The 23,883-nt window shown below is 59.6% G+C and overlaps 1 protein-coding gene across 2 annotated transcripts; it reads left to right on the top strand.

Moving 5' to 3' along the window:
• Window positions 1-119: 119 nt before the first annotated feature.
• Window positions 120-23,763, top strand: SH2D3C (SH2 domain containing 3C). Of its 2 annotated transcripts, XM_062011808.1 has the most exons (12): window positions 120-194; window positions 2,098-2,746; window positions 6,748-6,787; window positions 17,071-17,199; window positions 17,447-17,895; window positions 19,583-19,707; window positions 19,976-20,553; window positions 20,763-20,878; window positions 21,042-21,213; window positions 21,941-22,052; window positions 22,719-22,925; window positions 23,063-23,763. In XM_062011808.1, exons 1-12 carry the CDS (start codon window positions 155-157, stop codon window positions 23,236-23,238), a joined length of 2,793 nt encoding a protein of 930 aa, XP_061867792.1. In that variant the 5' UTR covers window positions 120-154; the 3' UTR covers window positions 23,239-23,763. The 2 variants fall into 2 exon arrangements, with proteins under 2 accessions (XP_061867792.1, XP_061867793.1); XM_062011809.1 differs by lacking the exons at window positions 120-194; window positions 2,098-2,746 and adding an exon at window positions 3,746-3,883.
• Window positions 23,764-23,883: the final 120 nt, after the last annotated feature.

Genomic DNA, 23,883 nt, shown 5'->3' with positions numbered 1-23,883 from the left:
AGATGACAGCACTGGGGAGGAAACGCCAGCGAGTGATGAGCGCCTGCAGGGGCGGGGGGGGGGGGGGGGGCAGGAAGGGAGGAGCAGGCAGGGAAGGGCTTCACAGTTATAAACTTGTCCCTCTCCGTCCCCACGGCCTCCGACCGGCGCGACCATGGCCCAGAGCCAGAAACGAGGGGGCTTCAAGAAGTTCAGTAAGTGGCTGCAGGACGGGGCAGGTGGGCGGTGGGGTGCTCACCTGGGGACAGGGAAACGTGCAAGAGTGAGGGTGAGCGTGTGCTCACACGCTCCCTGAGTCACCCCACCCGGGGACACTTGGAGCTGAGACAGGCGCTGCTCTTGTTAGGAAGCTTTCTGGGGTGAGGGGTTTTGGGGGTTTCCATCCTCAGGGTTGGGGGAGAGCCTGGGTGCTGGTGGCTCGGGAGCTGGGTGCTGAGACTGGGACCAGTTTGCTGCAGCACAGCCCTGTACTGGGTGCCAGGATGCACCCAGGGGGATGCACAATGAGGTTTGTGAGGTCTGTGAGTCTCCTTCTGGGTGCACGGCTGGGGGTGCATGACAATGCTGGGGGTGGCCAGGCCCCCCACCCCAGGGTGCTCCCACAGCACGGGGACAAGGGTGACACGGAGGAGCCAGGCTGGGAGCCTAGGAGCAGATTCCCACTGCCTGCTCTTGGAAGAAGTTCTCAGCACCCGCTGAGAGCGAGCTCTGCTCTTTCTCACAGACCTTGGGTTTCCCCTAGAGCCCCGGGAAGCAGCTGCAGCAGCCTTCACCCCGCTTCCCAGCGCTGGGCTGCGCGGGACACGGCCTTTGCTGCTGCTCTCTGCATTCCTGCAGCGAGGCCGGTGCCAGAGGCGGGCTGGAGCCTTCCACTCCTCTGGGACCCCTACACTGGCAGAACCCACAAAAGCTGGGCTTTTCCTTTATGATGGAGAGTGGATTGATTGATAGCAGAAGTCCCCAGTGTTGCTTTTCTCACCCACCTGGCAGCGGAGGATGCTCGAACCCTTAGGACACGTATAACCCAAAGCAGTTTTGCCTTCCACCGTGCCCAGGCCATGAGGTTTTTGCCATGCAGCAGGGCTTTTGGGCTGATGCAGCCCCTTGCACAGCTCTTTGCCCCATCTGTCTGTAGGGATACCCAGAAGGTGGGGGTCTAACAGCCCCCAGATGCCTGGTTTCTCACACAGCACCCCTGCAGTGTGCTGCTTCCTGCCTCAGCAGACTCACCCTGCCCCGAGGGGAAGGCGGCTTGCAGAGTCCTGTGGCAGCATAAATATTGCAAAACTGCCGGAGGCACCCTTTGCAGCAAGGCTCAAGCAGCAGAACGTTGCCCTGCAGAGCTGTGGCCGCAGCTTTCTGTGCCTCAGGTGCCGCCACCCGCGTGCCATCCGGCGCTGGCACCGGCTGGGGCTGTGCGGCAGCGGCGCGGAGCCGTGCTGGAGGTGTGAGGCCAAACCCGCGGTTATAAATACTCGCGCTGCAAACGCTCTGCGCTGGGAGCTTGCAGGTGGCAGATGGGAGCTGAGGAAGTGGGGAGGTTGTGTTCTGCCCACAGCCGAGGCTGCCACGCGAAAGCTGCCGCGGCCTGTGCCCGTCGGGGCTTCCTGCTCCATCACATGCGGCTGGGGCCCCCATCCCCTGGGGAGATGCTTCTGTGCTGGGGAGGGCAGGGAGGAGGGCTTGAGGGACCACCCCGAGGCTGTGGGGATGGGCCACAGGGTTGGGCACAGCCCAGCCTGGAGTCCCTCGGGGTAAGCAGCGAGGCAGAGGGCGGGAGGAAGAGATTTGAAATGATTTCTGGCACTGCATGCTCAGGGCTGGGTGTTTCTTCCCTGGCTCCTACAGCTGCAGTGGGGAAACACAACCACCAGATCTGCCAGGGCACATGGGACATTTGCTCCCTGAGGGACCAGGACAGACCAGGCTACAGGGACATCATGCTGGGCTGGGGCTGGAGATGAGAGGTGACACCGGGCTGCACCGTGGTACAATTCCCTGTGCCCATCCCAAGCCAGGACCAGGGCCCCTGGGACTCCCCACCCCCATGCCGTGCCAGCAGCTACCCCACACTCATCTCACCTCTCTCCTTGCCAGAATTCTTCAAGTTCAAAGGCTTTGGAAGCCTGAGCAGCATCCCTCGCTCCTTCACCCTTCGGCGTGTGTCTGTGCCCCGCAGCGCTCAGGACACCCTGGAGCCGGGTCTCGCTTCTCCCCATGGCTTCCTGGAGGAGCCCTTTGATGGCACCCAGGATGATCTTCACACCATGCCCAAGAGCCCTGGCCCCTACGCCCGGTCGTCAGACATGTACAGCCACATGGGCACCATGCCCAGGCTGAACCTGGGCAAGGCAGAGAAGAACCTGGGCAAAGCCAAGAGTAGCCAGAGCTGCCAGGGGAAAGGGACTCCCAGTGACAACCCCCCTGAGACAGCCCCACTCCCCAAGCCTGAGTCCTCCAAGATGTCCAGTACCTCTGACCCGGGCACAGACTCATCCCCAGCTGCTGGGCAAACAGAGCAGCAGGAGGAAGATGCTCAGTCTCTGAACACCTTGGGAGCAGCGATGGCTAGGACAGACCAAGAGCCTGCAGGGAACATCTCCTGCACCAAAACACAGGCCCTGACCTCCAGCCTGACCCTGAACCCCAGCCAAACTCCAAGCTCTGATGTGGCAGCAGGAGCAGAGACCAACGGAGATCTGCTGGAAACAGGACACGAGCATCCCGGGGGGAGCTCCCTGGACAGGTACAGCCTTGTTGGCTTTGCTCTGTCTTCTGCTGGGACTCTCTCTGTGCCTCAGGGCCAGGGCAGGGTGCTGGGACGCAGGGGGTTCCCCGCGGTGCCCCTCACCCGCGGTGCCAGCGGGATCACCTGGCCGGCGGGACAGCATGGCCGGAGCACTCTGTACCACAGCCGGGTCAGCAGCTGCATGGCAGCCAGGTTTCCTGTGGGATTTCTGCTCCCTCTTGTTTCCGGACACGGTGGAAACATCTTATGGCCCCTCACAACCCTGACATCCCTTTGTCTTGCCAGTGGCTCCGCTCCAGCACTGGGACGAGCTGTGGAGAGCTCAGATCTGCACTGTGCTGGCCCCCTCCACCTCTTGCTCTCCTCTTTTTCATGCCCTCCATCCTTCTCCCGCTCCCTGAGTGGCACAGGGACAATCCCTGAAACCAGCCAGCCTGTCCCCATTTCTGACACTTGCCAGTAAACCCCCTGGTCCAGGCACAAGCCACCCCCTCCAGGCACAAACCCCACTCTGGGGCTTCAGCCCTCTCCGATGAGAGTTGGATTTTTTAGAGGGTTCTGACCTCAAAATCAGCAAGAGGGATTTTTATCCCCTTGTCCATCGCCTGGGCACTTGGACACAAGAAGCCAAATGCATCCCCAGCCCAGCAGTGTGCATGGGACTGGGTGCACGAGCAGAGGCATCCACTCCAAAGTTGTCCCCAAAACAATGTCCCGTGGTACCACCCCTCCCTGTCCTGCCTCTCCTCTCTCCGCACTTGGGTGGCCCCTGCTGCCGCGTTCCCTCCGTGCCGCCCCGCGGCCGGGGGCTCCTCGACCCCGTGCTGAGCTTTCGGGAGGTCCGGGTGGTCCCTGGAGCGGGGCAGGGGAGGAGGAATTCGTGCCGGCAGCGGGAGCCAGGCTGTGTCGGCCACACATTCCTGCCGGCCTCGAAGGGAGGGCCGGAGGAGGGCTGGGACGGGAAGGAGGAGGGCCCGCCACCGCCTTTGCGAGCCCCAAAGTCCCAACCCTCAGTTGCAAGGCGGGAGAGCGCCTGGGAGAGCTTGTCCCCGTCCCGCAGCAGAGGTGCTGGCTGAATCCCGCAGCGCCGATGACAGCGGTGGGCAGGAGGTTTCCCAGCCTGGGACAGGGCAGGTAAGGGATCCTGCGCCCCTCGGCCACCCTTCCTGCCCCGGTGCGCCAGAGGGGATGGGGAGGGAGGGGCTGGGAACGGGCTTTGCGTGGGGTGGGCACAAAGCTTCGACGCAATTGCTGCCAGAGCTGCTGCTCGGCTACCGAGGCCCCCGGCCCAGGGCCGAGTTTGCTCATAGAAAGAGCGAGAGCAGCGGCTGCGGGTGCCCAAACCGCAGTCAGTCAGAGCCAGCGCCAGGGCAGAGCAGCTGGGAGGGCTGGAGCCTCAGGGCTCGGGGGCCGGCAGCGCTGCCGTGTCCTCCGGTGAGCAGAGAGCCCCAGCAGTGGCAGAGGGTCGCTGTGGAGGATGCGTGGGGCTCGCCCAGACCCTCAGTGCCCTAGAAATGTCTTCAGTCCCAGGCCAGCACAGCTGGGAGCCAGGCAGCAAGAGAATGTGTGTGGGTCACCTGGGTGTCTTGTCTCTCTGGAGGAGTGGGAACTTGACGGGCAAATGCCCTTCTGCATCATTTAGGGCTGCCCAGATGATGTGTGTAGCTATGCTGTTGGCCAGGGAAACTGAGGCACGAGAGTAATCAGAGCAGGACTTGACATCAGGAGCTCTGCTGCCCCTTTGTGCCTCTGCTACCTCCCCCTGCTCAGGGAGCAGCCGTCTGCCGGAGGCGTCCCCATGGCAGGGCAGACGGAAGCAGGACCGGGATAGTGCAGCCCCAGCCCTTCCTCCTGTGCAGGCACATCCCTGGGGACAGGAACAATCCGTTCCCGAGGCCGTGGCAGGGGCTGGGGCCCAGCACAGAGCACACCCGTGCAGAGGGACTGAAAGCAGCACAGGGAGGTCAACCAGCATGACCCTGGGGCACATTTTCTCTTGCTCCCCTGGAGCATTCTGCGTGAGGACAGACACTGAGGCACTGAGGATGTTCACACATGGGAGGGCTTTCCCGGGGGAGTCCCAGCAGGATCAGTCCCTCGAGCAGGGGAATTGTGCTGCTATGGGACAGGGAGCTGCTGGGAGCGAGGCGGTGGCCGTGACTCCGGCAGGGACACGGTGACTAACGGGAGATGACCCGCAGGCAGGTCACAGGGCGGACGTGACTTGACTTCCCTCCGCACGCAGCCGTGCGTGAGGCACGGGAAACACAGCTTCCCGCGGGGCAGGGCAGGACACAGCCCGCAGCTGCTGGCAGAGCCCCTGGCAGCACCGTCAGCCAAAACAGCAAGGCAGGCAGCTCTGCAGGGGGGAAACTGAGGCATGGGGTGTGAGGTGCCCAAACTTGGTCCCCCTGGGGCACAGTTTGCACTGGTATGCAAAGACAAGCGGAGCCTGGGCTCTGAACAGGAGCTGAACCCACACGATCACCCCACACAATCACCCTGGATCATTCCCAGCAGCCAGCCTGCAGCTTGGCACCTTTGCAAGTCTCTGGGATGCCCTTCCCAACCCCAACAAGAGCAGCCACCCCGCTGGAACCCCTCTCCCTGGTGCCACTGCGGCAGCGCTGGGTCCCGGCGCTTCAGCCATGGTCGTGCTTCCAAAGGCAGCCCTGGAATTTCTCCCAGGCACTCGGCTGCCCCCAAAAATGCCGTTTCCTCCAGGAATGTGCAGAACCAGGGGGGCTGCGGCTCCCAGCCCGGCCCCAGCTGCTGCCCTTCCCCAGCATGGCGGCCTCCCCTGCCCGGGCCCTCGCAGTGTCTCCCAGCTGCTCCCATGCTCCCAGTTTCCTGCCCGGAGGCCCCCGCTCCTCCTGCCGGCTTTTCTCACGGCCCTCGCAGCACCAGGCAGCTCTCTGTGGCCGTATGAAAGGCAAACAGGCAGGAGCAGCGGCGCTGGGGCGGGCAGGCAGCCCGCAGCTTTCCCTGGGGGACTCTGTGTTCATCCCCCTTCCATCCCCCTTCCAAAATGCTCCATTATGGGTTTTTTTTACCCCAAAAAAGTGTGGGTTTGATTTCCAGCTCCCTTTCTGCTTCTGAGCTGGACAGTGGGGGCTGTGAAGCTTGGTGCTGGGGAGGTGGCAGGCAGTGGGTTTTGGTTAAAGAAATCTAGATTTTTGTACTTAATCGTGAAAGGTGAGATCTCAGGATAGCACATCCCACCTTATGCTCTTACAGCCTCTCTCCCTTTGAATTCTCTATTCCCCTTGGGCTCATCCATACACACACATACCTGGACCTACAAGAGCACAAAAAGCTGTAGTAGCGTTGCTACACGTTCAGGAAAGAGCAGGGGTCACCTGTGTCCCCAAGGAAATGGTGGCAGAGAAGCTGCTGGAGCAGCTGCATCTCGGGCTTGTTGGGCTGTTCATCAGGATGATTGAGAGTGAACATGTCACCAAGGAGAATGGGAGTTTCTGTTGCCTGTGTGCTGGAAGGACAAATCTTGCAGTCTCAGCCAGGATGTTGTGGTTCACCTCTGGCTTTAGTGGCAGTTTGATTTCTGTGGGGTTGCACGAGGCCATAGAGAAACAGTCAGAAATCCTTGTCTCGGCAGCGTGTCACAGCTGCTGCCTTCTGGGAGAAGAGCTCTGCCAGGGCACAGGGCACAGCTCTGCCTTCACCCCAGCACCGTGACCTGCAGGGACCCCAGCCTGGCTTCTGCATTTCCCCAGCTCAGCTCACACACGTTCCCAAGCCGATTTGGGGAGAGATCCTCTAAAAAGGCCTCATTCTTCCCTGATCGCATTAGGGAGGCTAAGCCCTGCACCGAGAGCAGGCACAGGCCACACAGGAACCATGTCCCAAAACCAAGGCCATGCTTTCAATCCCACAGCAAGGCAAGGAGCACAAACCCCTGGCTGTGCCACCACTGCCTTTGACCTGTTACAGCTTACTGCCCTTTCCTTATGTGTTTTTATTTTCCCCTTTCCTTCTAGCCACCACGATGGCCTGGAGTCCGGCAGCGAGTATGTGAAGGTAAGACACTGAGCGTGATCACAGCCACCCCAGACAGGTGCCAGCAGTGGAGGGGGGATGGTGGCCCCAGGGCTGGCCAGGTCCTACACCAGCACAGTGCTCAGCTCTGCACCCCTTCCTTTGGGCTCTCTGGCCCTGGAAGAGATTCCCTGCCAGAGACAGTGAGGCCAGGGGAGGCAGCGGGGACACAAACCCTACATGGTCCCCCCAGTGCTGCTGCCACAGGACCTGCCTGCGCTTCATGCTGACGTGGGGGCAGCCTCCTCCCTCTGCCCTCATGTAAAGAAACGGAAAGGTTTGAGCCACTTTCGTGGCTGTCACATGAAAGTCGGTGTAAATCTCCCCAAATCTCTTGCTTATCCTCCAGCAAACTATTAACATTCCTGAGGACTCTTCATGTCTGGCCAGAAATTCATTAGCGAGGCGCCTGGCTCTGGAGGAGAGCGGGCCCTTCTGCAGGAGGCTGCTGGCACGATGGGATGCAGGCAGGCACAGGGGAACCGGGGCAGAGATGCTGTGTGGGTTGGGGACAGCACTGAAAACCTGTCCGGGTGGTCGCTGCCCTGTGATGATGGCCTTGGGGGAGTTTGTTTGAGAAAGGCTGAAGCCTCCTGAGTGCAGTCGCCTGATGTGGTTGTTGAGAAGTGATTTGAGGTGCCTGGCTTGGGCAGTGTAATTAGTACAGAGCTCTGAACACTGAACTTTTGGACACAGGGCTCTCAATGGCAGCTGTAGCCAGACATGGAAATGTGGGAATCCACTGTGGTGGCACCAACTGGCAGGCTCAGGAGAGAGCTGGCTAGACCCTGAGCTCATCTGCTCCTCCTCTGGGTCCAGCCTTGGGGTTAACCAGGATCCCATGTGCTGGGTCTGACAACTGGCAGCCTCTGGGCATCAAGGTTGGATGTGTAGCAGATGTGTAGCTGTAGCAGAGTGATCCCCTGGGGGTGACATTTCTCCTCTCCTCTCCTCTCCTCTCCTCTCCTCTCCTCTCCTCTCCTCTCCTCTCCTCTCCTCTCCTCTCCCTGCAGTTGGGTGGGACTGGCAGAGCAGGAGCTCACAGGACTCAGTGGGACACGTGCTTTGATGGGAGAGCTGAGGCTCTGACTGGGCTTCATAGGGTAGAGCCCTAGTGTGGGCACTTGGGGATGTGCAGGAAAGCTCCAGCTCAGTTCTGTGAGGACAAGGGGTGGTGAGAGGCAGAGCTGGATGGTTTGAGGTGTTTTCCCTTGTCCGTGTGCCCACCCAGAGGTGGGTGCACTTGGTGGCTTGTGAGTCAACAGACTGCAACGACACAGGCGTGGAGCAATGGGTATGGCTTTGCCTTTGGCATCGAGTTCTTTTTGATGAGTCAGGAGAATTCTTTACTCCCCAGGCTGGTCGCAGAACTGAGCCATCTGGCTTGTGTTTCCCACCCATCCCTGTGGGTCCAGCCCAGGCCCGTGTGCTGTGATTTATACGCCACTTCCCGTCGGTCACAGAAGCAACGGATGGGTGTAGTGACAGCACCTATTTTAGTCAAATAAGTAGAGTGTGAGTGCCCAGGATGATGAGGGCACTCCACCTGATTGCAGATGCCATGCCAGACTGGGAGCCTGTGCAGCTGTGAGGTGCTGAGCACCCAACAGTGTTTGTCCTCAGGGCCTGCGGGATTTAGGGTGGGAAGGTGGTTGCTGTGCCTGGGAACAAGGAGGGACAGGGCTGAGACCCGCCACTGGAATAGGACTTGGCTTTGCAGCTGGGAAGGAAATGAGCAGAGGGGAAACACCGCTGCAGGGGCAATCAGAGAAATGAGAGGAAGAAAAGAGACAGTGAAGGAGAGAGTCAGGAGGAGGGAGAGGACATTCTACCAAGCCCTCAAGAGCAAAGGCTCACGGGCAGGTCTGTGTCCAAACATGCACCAAAGAACTGCCAAACATCAGCTCCTGAGTGTCAGCCACACGCCAGCCAGGGCCAGCTCTCCCCTCACCAAGCCTGCCATGATTAGAGGTGCAAGCAGGAGCTAGGCAGGGAGGGGAAGCCAGGATCAATAAGCACTTGGTAATTAACGTGCTTTAATGATAGCCTAAGGGTTGGTGTTTCCAAGCTGCCTGGGCGATCTGCTCACCCTGCTCCATTTGCTAATGTGCCAGCCAGCCTAGATTCAGCGGGTGAAGGAGCTGTGGAACTGCCCTGTGGGGGAGCAGCAGCTGGTACAGCCATACTGTCCCCCCACAAGAGCTCAGCCGGAGGTTTTCTGCCTCCCCCTGCAGAGGGGCAGCACAGGCACAGCGGGGGCATCACCTGCAGCATGCCATGAAGCTCCCGCTCACTCCCGAAGGCAAACCACAGAGCCCATTGTGGGGGAGAAGCCTTGGAAGGAGGATGATTCACCATCAGATCCTTTTGGAGAAGCATCTCCTTTCATGCTGCCATCTGGTCTATCCCTTGGCCCTGTGCATGGAGGAGAGCCCATGCTCCTCACCCGTTCTGGCAGGGCTGGGGCACCCATGGGATCCATGAGCACCCATTGCCCCTTGCTCACTGCCACAGGCTGCGTGATGCCCTGCTTCCTCAGACCTGTCCTGACACAAACCCACACTGCTCCCCCGTTTCCTCTTTTCCTTGCAAAACCAGGGGCAGAGCACAGGCCCAGCAAACACCTCCAAGCTCTTTGTTCTGCATGGAGGAGCCGCCCAGGGGACCTGTATCTCATCAGCCCTGGCTGCTGCCTCCCTGCCCAGGGATGTGAGGGGCTCATTTGAATTAATTAGCAGGGAAGCTGCAGGGTTCTGCATTCGGTGGCAGCAGAAATACCTCTCTGAGCTCACAGCATCCCCTTGGGCAGGAGCACGCTGGGAGGCACAGGGGTCTTTGGGCCAGGGCACGCTTTGCAGAGGGGAGCAGAAAGCTCCCTGTTGCCAAAGCATGGCCAAATGCAGGCTGTGCCGGTGCAGGACTGACGGGGAGACCGGTGGTGTGCGGGCAAGCAGGGCAGAGCTCACTGCCGGGTGCTGGGGGAGCCCCTGCCCGTCCCCATGCGAAGGGCAGCGTGAGGCAGCAGGTTCAGGCAGGGATTTAGTGGGGTTTTTTTTCCAAGAGTCAGGGCTGGAGCAATGCTTTGAGTCATCAGCACTGCTTCGTGCATCCCATACGTGAAACCGTGGCCTTAATTAAACCAAAGCGGAGCCTTAATTAAACAGAACTGGGAGACGGCCCACGCGGGCAGCAGGCAGCTGGCTCCCTGCCGTGTGAGGCAGCACCGGGGCGTGTGTCCCGACAAAGGCATCGCTGGGGTGGGAGTGAAGGGAGCGAGGGTGGCTGGGAGAGGACAAGGCTGTCCCTGACCTGTGTGAGTCACTAGGGAGAACAAGTGGATTTGGGATGGGCAGATGAGGGGTGCTGGATATCCCCCGAGGAGCTGGGTCTCCTCTGAGGAACCATTTCCCCTCAGAGCACGGGCAGTCGGGGTGCTGGTTCCCTTCGGGGTGCCCGATGTCCTCAGAGGTGCCGGCTTCCCTCAGAAGCGCTGGTTCTCCTCAGGGCACAGGCAGCCAGCGTGCTGGTTCCCCTCAGAGCTGCCGAGTCCCCCGCGGGGAGTTGGTTCTCAGGGGTGCCGTTGCAGAGCTGGATCCCCTCGTGGGTGCCTGGCCGCTCAGGAGTGGCAGTTCCCCTCAGAGGAGCCGGTTCCTCTCGGGGTGCGGGCAGCCGGGGTGCCGGTTCCCCCCAGGGGAGCCGCTTCCCCCGGGCGGCGCGGCGGCGCGGGCGGGAGCGGGCGGGAGCGGGCGGCCCTGCGGGGCGGGCCGGGGCGGAGCTGCCGCGCGGGCCCCGCCTCCCGCCGCCGACAAGGGATGAGGTAATCGGGGAAGCGGCTGAAATTGAAGCCCGGCGGCGGCGGCGGCAGCGGCGGTGCAGCCCGGGCCGGGGCAGCCCGGGCCGGGCGCGCCGCGCCATGACGGAGCGGTGCAGCCTGTGGAGCGCCCTGTCCGCGGCCGCCTGCTGCTTCTACCGCGGCTCCTTCATGCAGGTGCAGGTGAGCGCGGGCGGCGGGGGCACCGGGGAGACCCGCGTTCGGCGCGGACACCCTGCGAGCGCCGCCGGGCAGCGGCTCTGCGGGACCCGCACGCGTGGGGGAACGCGGCGGGGCTGCAGCGGGAGGGGGAGCGCCGGGGGCACCGGTCAGGAGGCGGCTCCGACCCCGGGGCTGCGGCGCCGGAGAGCGGGTGCAAGGGGGTGTCCTCCCCGAGGAGCCCCGCTGTCCCCAGCGCTGCCCCGCTCGGCACGGAGCCGGCAGGGCTGGGTGCGGGCAGGGTGCCTGCCGGTCCGCGTTCGGCAAGAAGGTAGCGGGTGCGAGATGAGCCAAAGCACCAGGTCGTGAGGCAGAGCTCAGCCTCCTCCGCAGCCAAGGCCATGGAGCCAAGGCTGCCGGATACCCCCAGACCAGCACTTTTGACAGACAGCACAAGTCTGAAGTGAGCCCTCACCTGCATTAGACCTCATGAGGGAAGCATTTAGCATCCTCCCGAAAGGTGACATGTGCTGAGAGCATCACTGAGCACAGAGGAGAGACCGAGCCCAGATGAACACACAGCTCCCTGGCCTGGGTCCCCATATATGTGCTGCACTGCACAGGGCTGGCTGGTGTGGGATCCATCTGTCACCTGTCCTGTGATGCTTCCAGCAGCACCACTGTCTAGGCACGAGTCTAAGTGTCCTATTTTTGGACTCTGGCATTTGCAAAGGAGAGGCACAGCACTAGGGATCAGTTCTCTCATTTACTGAGTTAGAGAGCAAAGGTGTTCAGGTTTGTGAGAGCCAAGCAGGCTCTGGTCTGAAGCAAGAGCTGTAGCATACTGCAAGTTAGAAGGGAGCTGGCAGCCAAGAGAGCTGGCAGCCTTATTCAGTGCTCCTGCTGAGTGAGGTAGGTGCAGAGCTTTAGAGATTATGCTGGGTAAGACGGAACCAGAAGCAGCATTTCAAGTCTTGTCATGATTGCAGCTGATCTCAGTGCAAAGCCAGGGATTTTGATTGCCAGTGGGAGTGAGGAGGGAGAAGCTGAAGAGCTTCTCCTGGTTGTCCAAAGGCCAGAGCCACACAGAGGGATGTGCCCTAGTGCAGCAGCCCTTGGGCTGCACATCAGTGATGGGGTGCTTTCAGCGAGCTGCTGCCAGAACAAGGGAGAGACAGGTGGGCAGCTGGCTCTTACACAGTGATGCAAAAAGGGATGGAGGGCACTCCATCCCGACCCCAGAAAGAGTTAAAAGTGAAGCCCTAAGTGCTCACCTGGTTCCGACAGATCTTTCACCATCTATTTGTGTCCAAGCGTGCCCAGCAAACACACACTGAAGTCCCCATGAATGACTGGAGCGCTTCCAGCTGACAGCCGCATCCCTGCTCACCGCCAATGGCAGTGCACCCAGCCTGGGAAGCACTGACATCATTTCTGGCCAATAGCAGCTCCGAAAAGGGATGCAGCAGCAGCCGCTGCCCGCCGTCTTGGGGTGAGATAAGTAATATATAGATGGATGGAGATGTGTGTATACATACCTCCCCATCACTGCCCTGGAGACCCGCTCCCCCGGGGCAGTGGTAGCAGTGCACTCCACCACCCCATCGTGTGCCCTGGGGCACTTGTCCCAGCTTAGAGCACCCAGATGTTCTGGCCATCAACCCCAGCTGCACCCCACCCCTGCCAGCCAGACATAATTGCTCCAGAGCTGCCACAAAGGAGCACAGACAAGGGAAGAGGAGACCTTGTGGGTAGCCAGCACCAATCCTAGGGAGGGCTTTAAATGCCAGGACAAAGATCTTAAGTCAAGGTCTGCCTTCTCTGGGGACTAATGGAGACGTGGCATAGCTATGAGCTGCCTTCAGTCACCCATAGAGTGGACAGACAGCCTGATACCTACTGAAGGGCCATTTAGATTCCCTGAGTCACTGAGAGACAGGACAGAGGAACAAACAATTCCTTTACCATCTGGATATCAAGATCAGTAGGACAGACTGGCTCACAGCAGGGCGTGCAGAGCAAGCCCTTAACTTGAGGGTTGTTTGTGGTGGGATTTTCTTGTTGTGGTCACGCAGAATGGACAAACTGTTTGTGGTTGGTACCTGGCAGCTGGACTGGTGAGCACAGCAGTCCTGCACCAGGCAGGTGTACAGACTGGTTCTTGGTTTTGCCATGATGCTGGCTGTCTCTCAGCAAGGATGTTTGCTCTGAGATGCTTTGCTGAAATAGCCCCATTGCCAGGTACAGAGGAAGGGGATAAGATCCCTCGTGCAATTCTGGGGCTTTCCCCACACACCTGCTCCCCATGCCTTGTTACTCCATTTCCTTCCAGTTCTGCGTCTCAGGTCCCACATCTGCTCTGGCAGCCAGAGCAGGGGTGGAAAACTCCAGAAAAGGCTGGGATTTCCCTAGTGAGGGTCCCAGCACAGGCAGCACGGGAGCAGGAGGGAGAGCAGATGCGCTTGGTGCCCTGAGGTTAGTCAGATGTTATCAGCAGAGGAGTGGGGTGGGGTGTGAGTACACCTTGCTCTCCAAGCTGACTTCATCCTCAGCTGCGACTCCTCCAGATCTGGGAGGAGAGAGCATGAAAGCAGCCTGCAAATCACTCCTGTTTCATAAGATTACCTTTGCAAGGAGAGAAAGCAGAAGGCCAGCCTTTGAAGCTCCCCTTAACACCAAGCAAAGCGACTGCCACTGTTTTCCATGGACCACAGCTATCAGCACCCTCCATCCCAGCACCTCCTGCCTCTCATCTGGGACTGGATGTGCTTACTTCCCCAAGAAGGCTGCAAGGAAAGCAGGAAGGGAGGGAGAGCAGGAAGGGAGGAAGCCTTCTCATGAGGGCTGCCTCTGCTGCACAGCAGCACCAGAGGATTCCCCAGCCCCGGGACTGTGAAACAGCCCATCAGGGCACTGAACGTGACGAAGGAGCTCTCCTTTCTCCAGCCAAGCCAGCTTGGCTGCTGGTTGGGATTCCTCAAGCAGAGCTTGGCATCATCCCTGGCAGCTCCTGAGCTGGTTTGTCTGGTGCGGCTGGTTGGGATAACCGCTCTAATCTCTGCTCTTCCCTCGAGGCTCTGTGCAGGAGGCCAGCGCCATGCTCGTGGAAGTCAAGGCTTTTCCCCCCACACACACCCAGCCCACTAGTATGCAAGCCCTCACGTCGGGTCGTGCATCTTTTGCTGTCCTCTTGGCACAGCTGAGCGTGCCAGGCAGTGCCCTTTTCAGCGCGGCGCTCAGACATCCGCTCACACGCTGCTGACAGCGCTGGGCCGGCCCGCGCCGCCTGCCCGTGCCGTGCCTCGGCGCCCGGCCAGCTGGCAGCCCCCCGAGCGGGGAGGAGGAAAGGCAATCGCTGCTGAAGGGCTCAGGGGCTGGAGGAAGCGCAGCCCTACACAACATGGGGGTCTTTTGCACCAAGGGCTTGCAGCGAGCCCAGCTCTCACATGGGGAGGGGAGCTCACAGGCAATTTTGGCAGCGGGTGGTGAGTGTCAGGAGACACAGCCAGGAGCAGTCCCCAGAGTCACATCACGGGAAGGAAAAGGGCTCCCCATGAGCAGTCTCTGGCAGCCTCCTCAGCTATTGTAGCCACACGGTCACTTCAAGCAGTGGCCTTCTGGTGGCCATGCAAATCAGATGGGGTCTCGTTGCCCAGCAGAGGAGCTGAAGGGACGGTGCCCTCCATGCAGCTGCAGAAGGTGGCTCATGGCACCCTCTGCTCACGACTGGCCTCTCTTCCCCTTCTGCAAGATGCAGAACCTACCTCGCCTCTCCAAAACCTCCTGTTCTCTCCTGCTAGCTTAGCACCTGGCTCCTGGCATGGATGCCAGCCGGCTGCTGCCCAAATCCAGGCTTGGAGACGCCAGGCACTGCTCAGCTGGGTTTGTGTTTGTTATCCTGCACATTTGCATGGGGAGGATTTGGGGGAAAACCCAGATGTACAATGCTGAGCAGAATGGGCACTAATCCTTGCTCCAGGGGTGGCGAAGGCAGCGCTGGCTCCAAACTGCTCCCGGGTCAGCTCTGACAGCTTTAGCCTCTACAGACTGGAGAAGCTCCTGGAGGCTCCCTCCGTGCTCCAGAGTTTGGGGGGAGCTGTGCCGTAGCCAAGGGGCCCCCAGCACCACTCAGCCGAGCCAGGGCTGCTCGATGGCAGTGGATGGATGGGTTGTCATGGAAACGGCATCTGCTGGGCCTCAGCCCCCCGGGAGGCAGCCGGACCTCACAGCAGCCGCCCTCCACCATTTCTCTTTAATAAATGGCTTTGTCTTCAGGAGGGCCCTGGCACGGCAGTGAGCATTCAGCTCCCCGAGACCCTTGGTCAGGAGGGGACAACCCACACGTCTCCTGGATCAGATCTCTGTGGCTCCAGTGAGCAGGACCCTCTCGTGGGGAGAGTAAATGTGGTTGGATGAGCAAGTCTGAGTTCAGTCTGTACTGTTTGCACAGGCTGCTCTCGCCTTACCATCACCTTTTGACTTGACAGAAGTCAGGAAGGGAGGAATGAGGACAAGTCCAGGCTAGTGAGGGCAAGCCCTGAAGAGCATGGTCCATCACACAGACCCTTCACAGCCCCCCTCCCCATCCCTGGCCTGGAGCAGGGTCCCAAGGACAGCATGACTGACTGATGTGGCTGATAAATGCAGCTACTGGGGAGGATAGAGCATCTCCTCCAAGGAAGTGGGGACACCTGGGGTCACCTTCCTGCTAAGGGACCTGGCAGGGTCCGAGGAGCACCCTGAGAGCAGTGGGTACAAGGCAGGAGAGCAGCATGGTGCTCTATACTCCTACTCACAGCTGCTAGAGAAGCAGAGGGAATCAATATGAGACACAGAGGATGAGGTGCTGGGCAAAGGGGTCAGCCCTGAGCTGCTCTGGGGAAGCAGCTGCTGAGTGCCAGCAGTGTCCACAGGCTTTCAAGCCCATGCCTGTCCTCTGTGATGCCAACAGCATCCTACCCTAACAAGTGCCAAGCTGGGCCAGTGTACAGTGCCTTCTCATGCTGGTAGTGCCACCAGAAATGGGGCCAGGCCACCAAGCCACCCTCACGCACAGGAGTGGTGGAACAGGATGCTCCAGTAGCCCCATCGAAGCTCCCTAGTCCACAGCAGTGGCACACACACTCCCTGTGCAAGGTAGTACGCATCTGGGATGTGGAGGGAACCCAGGAGCCCTGGCTTCCTGGCCCCACTACACCACAGCACTGGCGTTGGCACCACAGCAGGACTCAGCTCAAAGCCTACGTGCCAACTCCAGGAAACAGCCAAGTGTGAGGAGCACGTAGGAGCCCTGAGCCTGTGCTCACCTGCCAAACAGGCACCAACTCCACTCTGCTAGCAGCTCAGCATCCTCAGCACCCATCCCTCTGGGAATGCCACATCCTCAGCATCCATCCCTCTGGGAATGCTGGCCAAGCACAGGCAGGGAGTGGGAGGCTCTAGCCAAGGGCAGACATGACGCCATCCCTTATCCCTCTGGGAGAAAGGAGTGGGTAAATTGATTCCTCCAGGCTCAGGTGCAGCGGGGCCAGTAAAAGCTAATTTTGATGCTGAAGGTTCCCTTTACATTTGTCATTACTATTCATGCCAGCATCAGGCTAAACACAGGGAGTTAACCCTTTAGAGAGTGGCTCACGGTAGCTGTTTCAAGGAGGAACAATAATAGTTGAAGAGTGCTTCTCACAGTCCTGGAGACATTTGAGGGTGAGCTGGGGCAGGTTTTTCTCCTGCCCAAGCACACTCACCTCTGAGCTGGCACATGTGGTCAGGACAGGATGGTCAGGCATGATGGGGACATGTCACCAGGAGACCATCACAGAATCTTAAGAGTTGGAAGGAACCTCAAAAGCTCATCCAGTGCAACCCCCCTGCCAGAGCAGGATCACCTAGAGTAGGTTACACAGGAACTCATCCAGGTGGGGTTTGACTATCTCTAGAGAAGGAGACTCCACAGCCCCTCTGGGCAGCTCGTTCCAGTGCTCCCTCACCTCAACAGGGAAAAGGTTTTTCCTCATGTTTCTTTGTAACCTCTTATGCTCTATCCAAGTGCTCCAATGACAGGACCTGACCATCAACAGGCACGTTATCCCACCCACATCCTTTGCCACAAGCAGCAATCCTCATACACAGCTCCAAGTTGCCTGTCCCCTGGAGACAGCTCTGCTCCTGGCAAGTGGCATCACCAGTGCCCAGGCCATGGAGGGAGCCACTGCCCTCATGGGGGGGACCCTGCCATCCTATCAGTCAGCCCTTCCCTCCCAGGCCCTGCACTTATGCTTTCTCCTCCCCTGTCTAGTTCTCCAAGGAGAAATACATCCTTGACTCATCACCAGAGAAGCTTCACAAGGAACTAGAAGAGGAGCTGAAGCTGAGCAGCACTGACCTGCGCAGCCACGCTTGGTACCATGGCCGCATCCCCCGGGAGGTGAGGAGGGGAAGGCGGGTGGCTCTGGTCACCCTTTGCCTGGGCTGCTCTGGGAGAGCACCCCGAGGTCACACAGAGCTTGTCCTCCTGGGAAGCCTCCAGGCAAGGGCTCCATTAGCTCCAAGCTGCCTGGTTTTGCCACGGGAAACGGCCTCCTGTGGCTCAGGGCAAAGGGAAGGAGCCGATGCCCCAGGTAACACCCCATTGAGCGTGGCCATGGCTGAGCCGCTGCGCTGTCCTCTGTCAGGTCTCAGAGAGCCTCGTCCAGAGGAACGGCGACTTCCTCATCCGCGACTCCCTCACCAGCCTGGGTGACTACGTGCTGACGTGCCGCTGGCACAACGAGCCTCTCCATTTCAAGATCAACAAGGTGACGGTCAAGTCCAGCGAGGGCCATACCCGTGTGCAGTACCTCTTTGAGCAGGAGAGCTTTGACAACGTGCCTGCCCTCGTCCGCTTCTACGTGGGCAACCGCAAAGCCATCTCCGAGCAGAGCGGAGCCATCGTCTACTGCCCCATCAACCGAACCTTCCCACTGCGCTACCTGGAAGCCAGCTATGGGCTGGCCAACGGCAAGCATGGGGGGCCACACAGCCCTGCCACACAGAAAGGGGGGCACATCAAGAGGAGAAGCATCACCATGACAGATGGCCTGACAGCAGACAAGATCACCAGGGCTGAGGGGTGCCCGACCAGGTGAGCACGTGGCGTTGTCCCAGCTCAGCTGGGCAGAGAACCAGCCCTTGGGAAAGAGGCAAAGCTTGGTTCCTACTCCTGGGGTGCTGAGAAAGAGGTTTGGGATGGGGTAGAAAAGAGAGACCAGGAAAAGTGTAGGAGAGGAATTGGTACACAGCTGGAACCAGAGTTTTCTTGCAGTCCAGCTGCCAACCACGCTGAGCTACCACAGCAGACACCCAGCACACAGACATCGCTGTAGCATCACAGGCCAGAAGCCAGAGTGTTTTACAGTCACTCAGTTCGGGATTACCAGCATGTCAGAGCTTGTCAGAGCCAGGGAAGCCAAGCTCTTACATGCAAATGCAAGGGAAGAGCCAGTCCCAGACACCAAGTGGGCATTTTTTGTGTTTGTTTTTTAAGGGCCCTTTTAGTTTTAGAGCCCTTTTTGTTCAGCTGGAGCATTTGCAAGGCATTACCAAGCAGAGCTGAAAGCCTCATGGGCAAGAGGAGACCAATGAAGCTGTGCTGATGGGGGTCTGCACAGCCCCCACGAGGCTGATCTGCTCATATTACTCTTGGAGCAGTTGAACTTCTCTGGAAGAGGAGATTTCCTCTGCCCTAAGGTGTCCAGAGCCTGGCAGGAAAAGCAGAACCACGTGTACATCCTCACACACAGCAGCCAAGGAGAGGACCCATCTACTCCTGCCTCTCCAGCAGGACACAGCCTGCCCCTGAACCAAGCTGCTTTCTTATTGTCTTGACCTCCTCAGCCCAAGGGCAGGGTGAAAACACTCCAGCAGAAAACAGGCAAACAACTGTTATGGCAGGGAAAAACAAAACACTCAGACTTCCAGGAGAGCATATGTGTTCCCAGAAGAAGAGCCCAGATCCATCAATTTTTCCTCACCATTCATATTTTCCCCAAACCTCTTGTCACTGCCTCTGTTCTCCCATCCTTCTCCCACCACAGAGGCACTGTGCTCAAGACCAAACTCATCCCAGCAGCCCAGCCCTCACCTAAGGCAGGGAGGGCAGTAAATTACCTGCCATGTTTCCTTCTAACCCTCCCTGCACTCAGACCTTTCCCAGACACAGCATCTTTTGTAGCCCTGTTTACACAGTGTTTGCCCCAGGCCACAACTGCCCCCCCACCAGCCCAAGACCTTGTGGACTGGCATGCAGCAGCTCACTTATCCAGGCACCTCACTGCCTCTGGCCTCCACGGACAGTTTCCAGGCACTTTCCACCTAAGCTTTGGGTCAGAACAACAGCTTACCTAGCTGTGCCAACACAGCGTTCAAGTGGAAATAAAGTAACACACCCAGCACATCAGATGCCACCTTGAAGCACAACCCTAGAAAACTACCCCCTCAAAACTTCTTTGCCAGAGCCACTTCCCCACACCAGCCACTCTACCATACCTTTATCATCACATCCTCTCCCCTGCTCCCCATGCACAGGCTCCCCAGAAGCTGGGCTCTCTGCCTGATGTAGGTACTGGCCCTTCTGCTCCCAGCTGCCTGCAGGGCCTGGCCCCTCATTACTCCAGCTGAGCTCATTATGGTTTCAGCTCCTTACTGGTACTTGTGGAAGGAGTTGATGACCTGAGGGCAGGTGATGGGGCAGCAAACCCTCATACCAGCCCTTCTGTCCTCGCCTGAGCCCTGTTTGCAGGAACTAACCTGCCCCATCTGCCCCTCCCCAGTGTGTCCCTGCCCCACCACAGAGACATCATTCGCAACTGTGCTGTCAGTGTGGACCAGATCCAAGACCTGCACTCCCCGATGTCCCCCATCTCCGAGAACCCAGCGTCACCCGCCTACAGCACAGGTAGGCATCGCCCCTGCATCCCACCAGGGCAAGTGTGATGCAGGGACCTGGGGAGGGGGATGGAGCTGAAGCCCCTGTCTTAGTCCCTGCTAGCAAACCCCTTCCAGCCCTTTGCTTGGCATAGAAGTCCTGAGGGAGAGCTGGAGGTGGGACCTCAGCCGTGCCATGCAGCTGTCCTGGGATCAGCTGAGTCTGGGCATCAGTATCCCTGTGCTCTGTATCCTCAGGCTGCTGTAACAACGGGGTCTCTCTCCTCTGCTCCCCACAGTTACCCGGCTAAAGCCACACACCTCCCAAACGGCCGGGATTGCCCCAGCTTCTCCAGTCTTAAGAAGGTCCAGCGAGCCCCAGCTGTGCCCAGGCAACAACAGCAAACCTCTGCCTGACCCTGCCCACAGTGCCCACTCCACTCCCTGCCACGGCTATGCCCGTGCCTCCCCCTCTCCCTCCGTGAACAGCTACAGTGACCCGGACACGGGGCACTACTGCCAGCTCCACCCCACCTCACCCATCAGCAGAGAGCGGCTGGCTCACGACACCAAGCAGCTGCCGACAAAGAGCTACGTGGAGAGGCTAAAGGTGGAGGAAGGACAGAGAGGGACTGTGGAGAACGGCTCAGGGGAAGCAGAGGCAGGGCAGAGGCTGAAAGGAGAGCTGGACTTCATGGGCTTCGTGCCCCCCACCATGGAGACGACCTCCTCCTTCAACCCTGCGGCATTCCAGTCCCTGCTTATTCCCCTGGAGAACAAACCCCTGGAGATGACTGTGCTCAAGAAAGTCAAAGAGCTGCTGGCAGAGGTGGATGTGAAGACACTGGCCAAACACATCACCAAAGTGGACTGCTTGGTACGGCCAGGGCCAGGCGGGAGGGACGGGCACCGCTGCCCTCCAATAGCTCTGGGTTGGCAGATCGGAGCAGCCCGAAGCACTGAAGCAGCCCTCCTGGGCTCTGCCACGCTGCATCAGCTGGGCTGAGGCTGGGCTGCACCCGAGGAAGCTGCAGCCTCTCTTCAATTAATAACAAAGGTCTAACGAGCTCTCACATTTCTTGCCAGGTCGCCCGGATATTGGGTGTGACGGTGGAGATGCAGCGGCTCATGGGGGTGAGCTCTGGCATGGAGCTGCTCACCCTGCCCCACGGCCACCAGCTCCGCCTTGACCTGCTGGAACGGTACGGCACATGGCAGGGGAGAGCTCGGCCGGCTCCCTGGGCCGGCCCCAGCTTGGCACGGGGGGTTCCCTGCACCTCCCAGGGTGGAGGAGCCCCGGCCGGGCCCTGGGAGCATCCCCAGCCCCCCTGTGCTGACCCCGCTCTGCGTCTCGCACCGTGGCAGGTTTCACACCATGTCCATCATGATCGCCGTGGACATCCTGGGCTGCACGGGCAGCACGGAGGAGCGCGCGGCCCTGCTCCACAAAACCATCCAGCTGGCTGCCGAGCTGAAGAGCACCATGGGCAACATGTTCAGTTTTGCGGCTGTGATGAACGCCCTGGAAATGACACAGGTACGGGGACCTGCCCTCTGTCCTCGTGGCCTGAGCTCAGACTCCTTGCCCAAAACAGATCCCTCTCCCTGTGTCCTGTGGGCTCTGACGCCCGTTGGGGTGGGAGAAAGGGGAAAATGCCCAGGGCTGGAGGTGTGAGGCCACAACCACTGGGGTGTTGGGAAGAGCTGTCCCCAGCACGGAGCAGACAGCCCAGTCCTGCCCGGATCCGATTGTTTTTTCAGTGGTTGGGCTTTTTGTTTTTTGCTGGGCTCTGTTCCTGGGAGGAAATGAATCTGCCCTCCAGTACAATACAAATCAGTCTCAAGGCTGCAGCGTCTCCAGGCCACACTGCTCCCTTTGGAAGATGAAAGGAGATTAAAATTCAGTTTTAAATCGAGCCCAGCTGGGAAGCCTTGCTTCCTGCCTGCACAAAGGAGGTGGAACGGCTGCCCCCTCCCTGTGTCTCATCTTCAAGGCCGCTGCGACGTGGGGAAGCTGCTGTCCTGGGGCACAGGGAGGGGGGAGGAATCAATCCTGAACCCAGCCTTGGTGCCAGGGATGTGCTGTCTCTGGCTGCGAGTGCTGGAGGAGGAGGCTGTTTTGGGGAGCAGCAGGTGCTGCTGTGTGCAAGGCTGGGGGCCATGGCTCCGGGGCCCGCCTTTGCCCCCCTGGGAGCACCCTGTGAGCCCAGTGCCCAGGGACTGAGCTGCCCCCAGCACCCTCCATCTGCCCCATCTGCTTTCAGATCGCCCGGCTGGAGCAGACCTGGATGGTGCTGCGGCAGCGGCACACGGAGGGCGCAATCCTCTACGAGAAGAAGCTCAAGCCGTTCCTGAAGAGCCTGAATGAAGGCAAAGGTAACAGGAGCAACTCTTCTCTTGCTTGCCTGGTCCTTCCCCCTCTGTCCAGGTGTGGTCTCTCTGGAGGCGAGTGTTTGAAAGCTCTGATCCTCTCCCAGGCAGTGCCAGATGCTTCCCCTCTGGCTGCTGCACCACCCCAGCACCCGGCAGAGCCCGTTTGGCCTTGGCTGCCCCTTCTTTCCCAAGGGAGTGTTTCATAACTAAATAAAACCAGAAGCTGGGCACAAACACAGTGCAGCCAAGCCAAACTCCCTGCACTCACATGGTGTGTGCCAAGCCAAGGGGACAAGGCAGCCAGTTGAGAAGATGAAAAGCCACATCTCTCCAACATGCAGTGCCCTGGGCTCAGCAGACCAGCTCCCACAGCCCTGGGAGTTAAGCAGCCTGAGCAGGGACAGCAGCACTCCCCTCCCAGCACAACCAGACAGCCCAGCTGGGAGGAGCTGGTGTTGGAGGAGGCAATGGCCTCAGGCACAGAAGTGCAGAGCCACAGCCACTGCTGTGCTACAGCTGAGCCTTAATGCCTCTCCTGGGAGTGTGGTGGCAGCCTGGCTTTGTGGGGCTGTGTGGCCACACAAACACTCCATGGGGCCAGGGCAGATGGGGAGGGAGGTGCAGAGTCACAGGCCATGCAGGGACCTCAGGGTGCCTCTCTCTCCACAGAAGGGCCGCCACTGACCAACACCACCTTTCCTCACATCATGCCCCTTGTGACTCTGCTGGAGCGGGATGAGGCTCTCACGGACAGGCCCGAGCCCTGGGAGACCACCGACAATGGCGTGGAAGTGGTCATGGCCCACCTGGAGGCAGCGCGGATGGTGGCCCACCACGGCGGGCTCTACCACACCAACGCTGAGGTGAAGCTGCAGGGTAAGCGATGGGGACAGCAGAGCCCCTTTCCCTCTACCACATTCCCAGTGTGTGGCTCCAGCCTAGTGCAGGATGGAGCATCCAACAGGCACAGGGTCCCGTTGCCATCCTGCGGAACTGACTCTCCCACCCTACAGGTTTCCAGGGCAGAGCAGAGCTACTGGAGGTCTTCAGCACCGAGTTCCAGCTGCGGCTGCTCTGGGGCAGCCGTGGGGCCGAGAGCAGCCAGGCTGAGCGCTACGAGAAGTTTGACAAGGTCCTCACTGCCCTGTCACACAAGCTGGAGCCAGCAGTGCGCTTCAGTGAACTGTAACGCCCCCAAGCACTGGGATATCGCCCCAGGTCCCAGCCTGCTCCCCCTCCCCACCAGCTGCTGTGAGACAAGAGAGGCCCAGGCATCCAGCACCAGGAGGAAGAGAGGTGGCCCAGAAAGACAGTGGAGCATGGAACAGCAATTTTGTGACAAAGGAGGAAAAGGAGCCACCTTCCATTTCCCATCCACCTCCTCGAGCCACAACAGGCCAGGGCATCGCCTTGAGGGACTGGGACAGTGTGTGGGCATGGATGTGCCCCCTCCAGCCCCACCGAGGTCTGCGACTACACGGTGCCCCTCACCTCACCCGTCAGTTTTGTTTCTTTTCCATCACTGTCTGTCCCTTGGCCGCTGGATCCCGCTTGTAAATATGTTTTCACAATGGCTTCTCGATGTACAGACCTGCGAAGGACGGTTCTGGATGTAAATAATTAGGCTCATGCGTTTCATCTTGTAAATACGTGTACATAGTTCATGGGTTTGGTTCTTACATACAATAAACTTTTATGCTGTTCCTCGAGGGGATCCCCTCTCCCACGGGCGTCTTTTAAACACCCCCCCGACTCCCCTCACGAGTGCAGAGCCTATGGGAAGGCTGGTGCAGGGGACCACCAGGCTGAGCTGGGCTGCCGCACCTCCCGTGGA

Source organism: Colius striatus, chromosome 19, assembly GCF_028858725.1.
Source record: "Colius striatus isolate bColStr4 chromosome 19, bColStr4.1.hap1, whole genome shotgun sequence".
NCBI lineage: Eukaryota > Metazoa > Chordata > Aves > Coliiformes > Coliidae > Colius > Colius striatus.
The sequence above is the reverse complement of the archived record's forward strand: the minus strand, read 5'-3'. Positions and strand labels throughout refer to the sequence as shown.

Coding starts and splice junctions, on each gene's coding strand:
- SH2D3C (XM_062011808.1), top strand. CDS start 155: ATGGCCCAGAGCCAGAAACGAGGGGGCTTCAAGAAGTTCA. Junction 195..2,097: donor AGGGGGCTTCAAGAAGTTCA/GTAAGTGGCTGC, acceptor TCTCCTTGCCAG/AATTCTTCAAGTTCAAAGGC. Junction 17,896..19,582: donor GCTGAGGGGTGCCCGACCAG/GTGAGCACGTGG, acceptor GCCCCTCCCCAG/TGTGTCCCTGCCCCACCACA.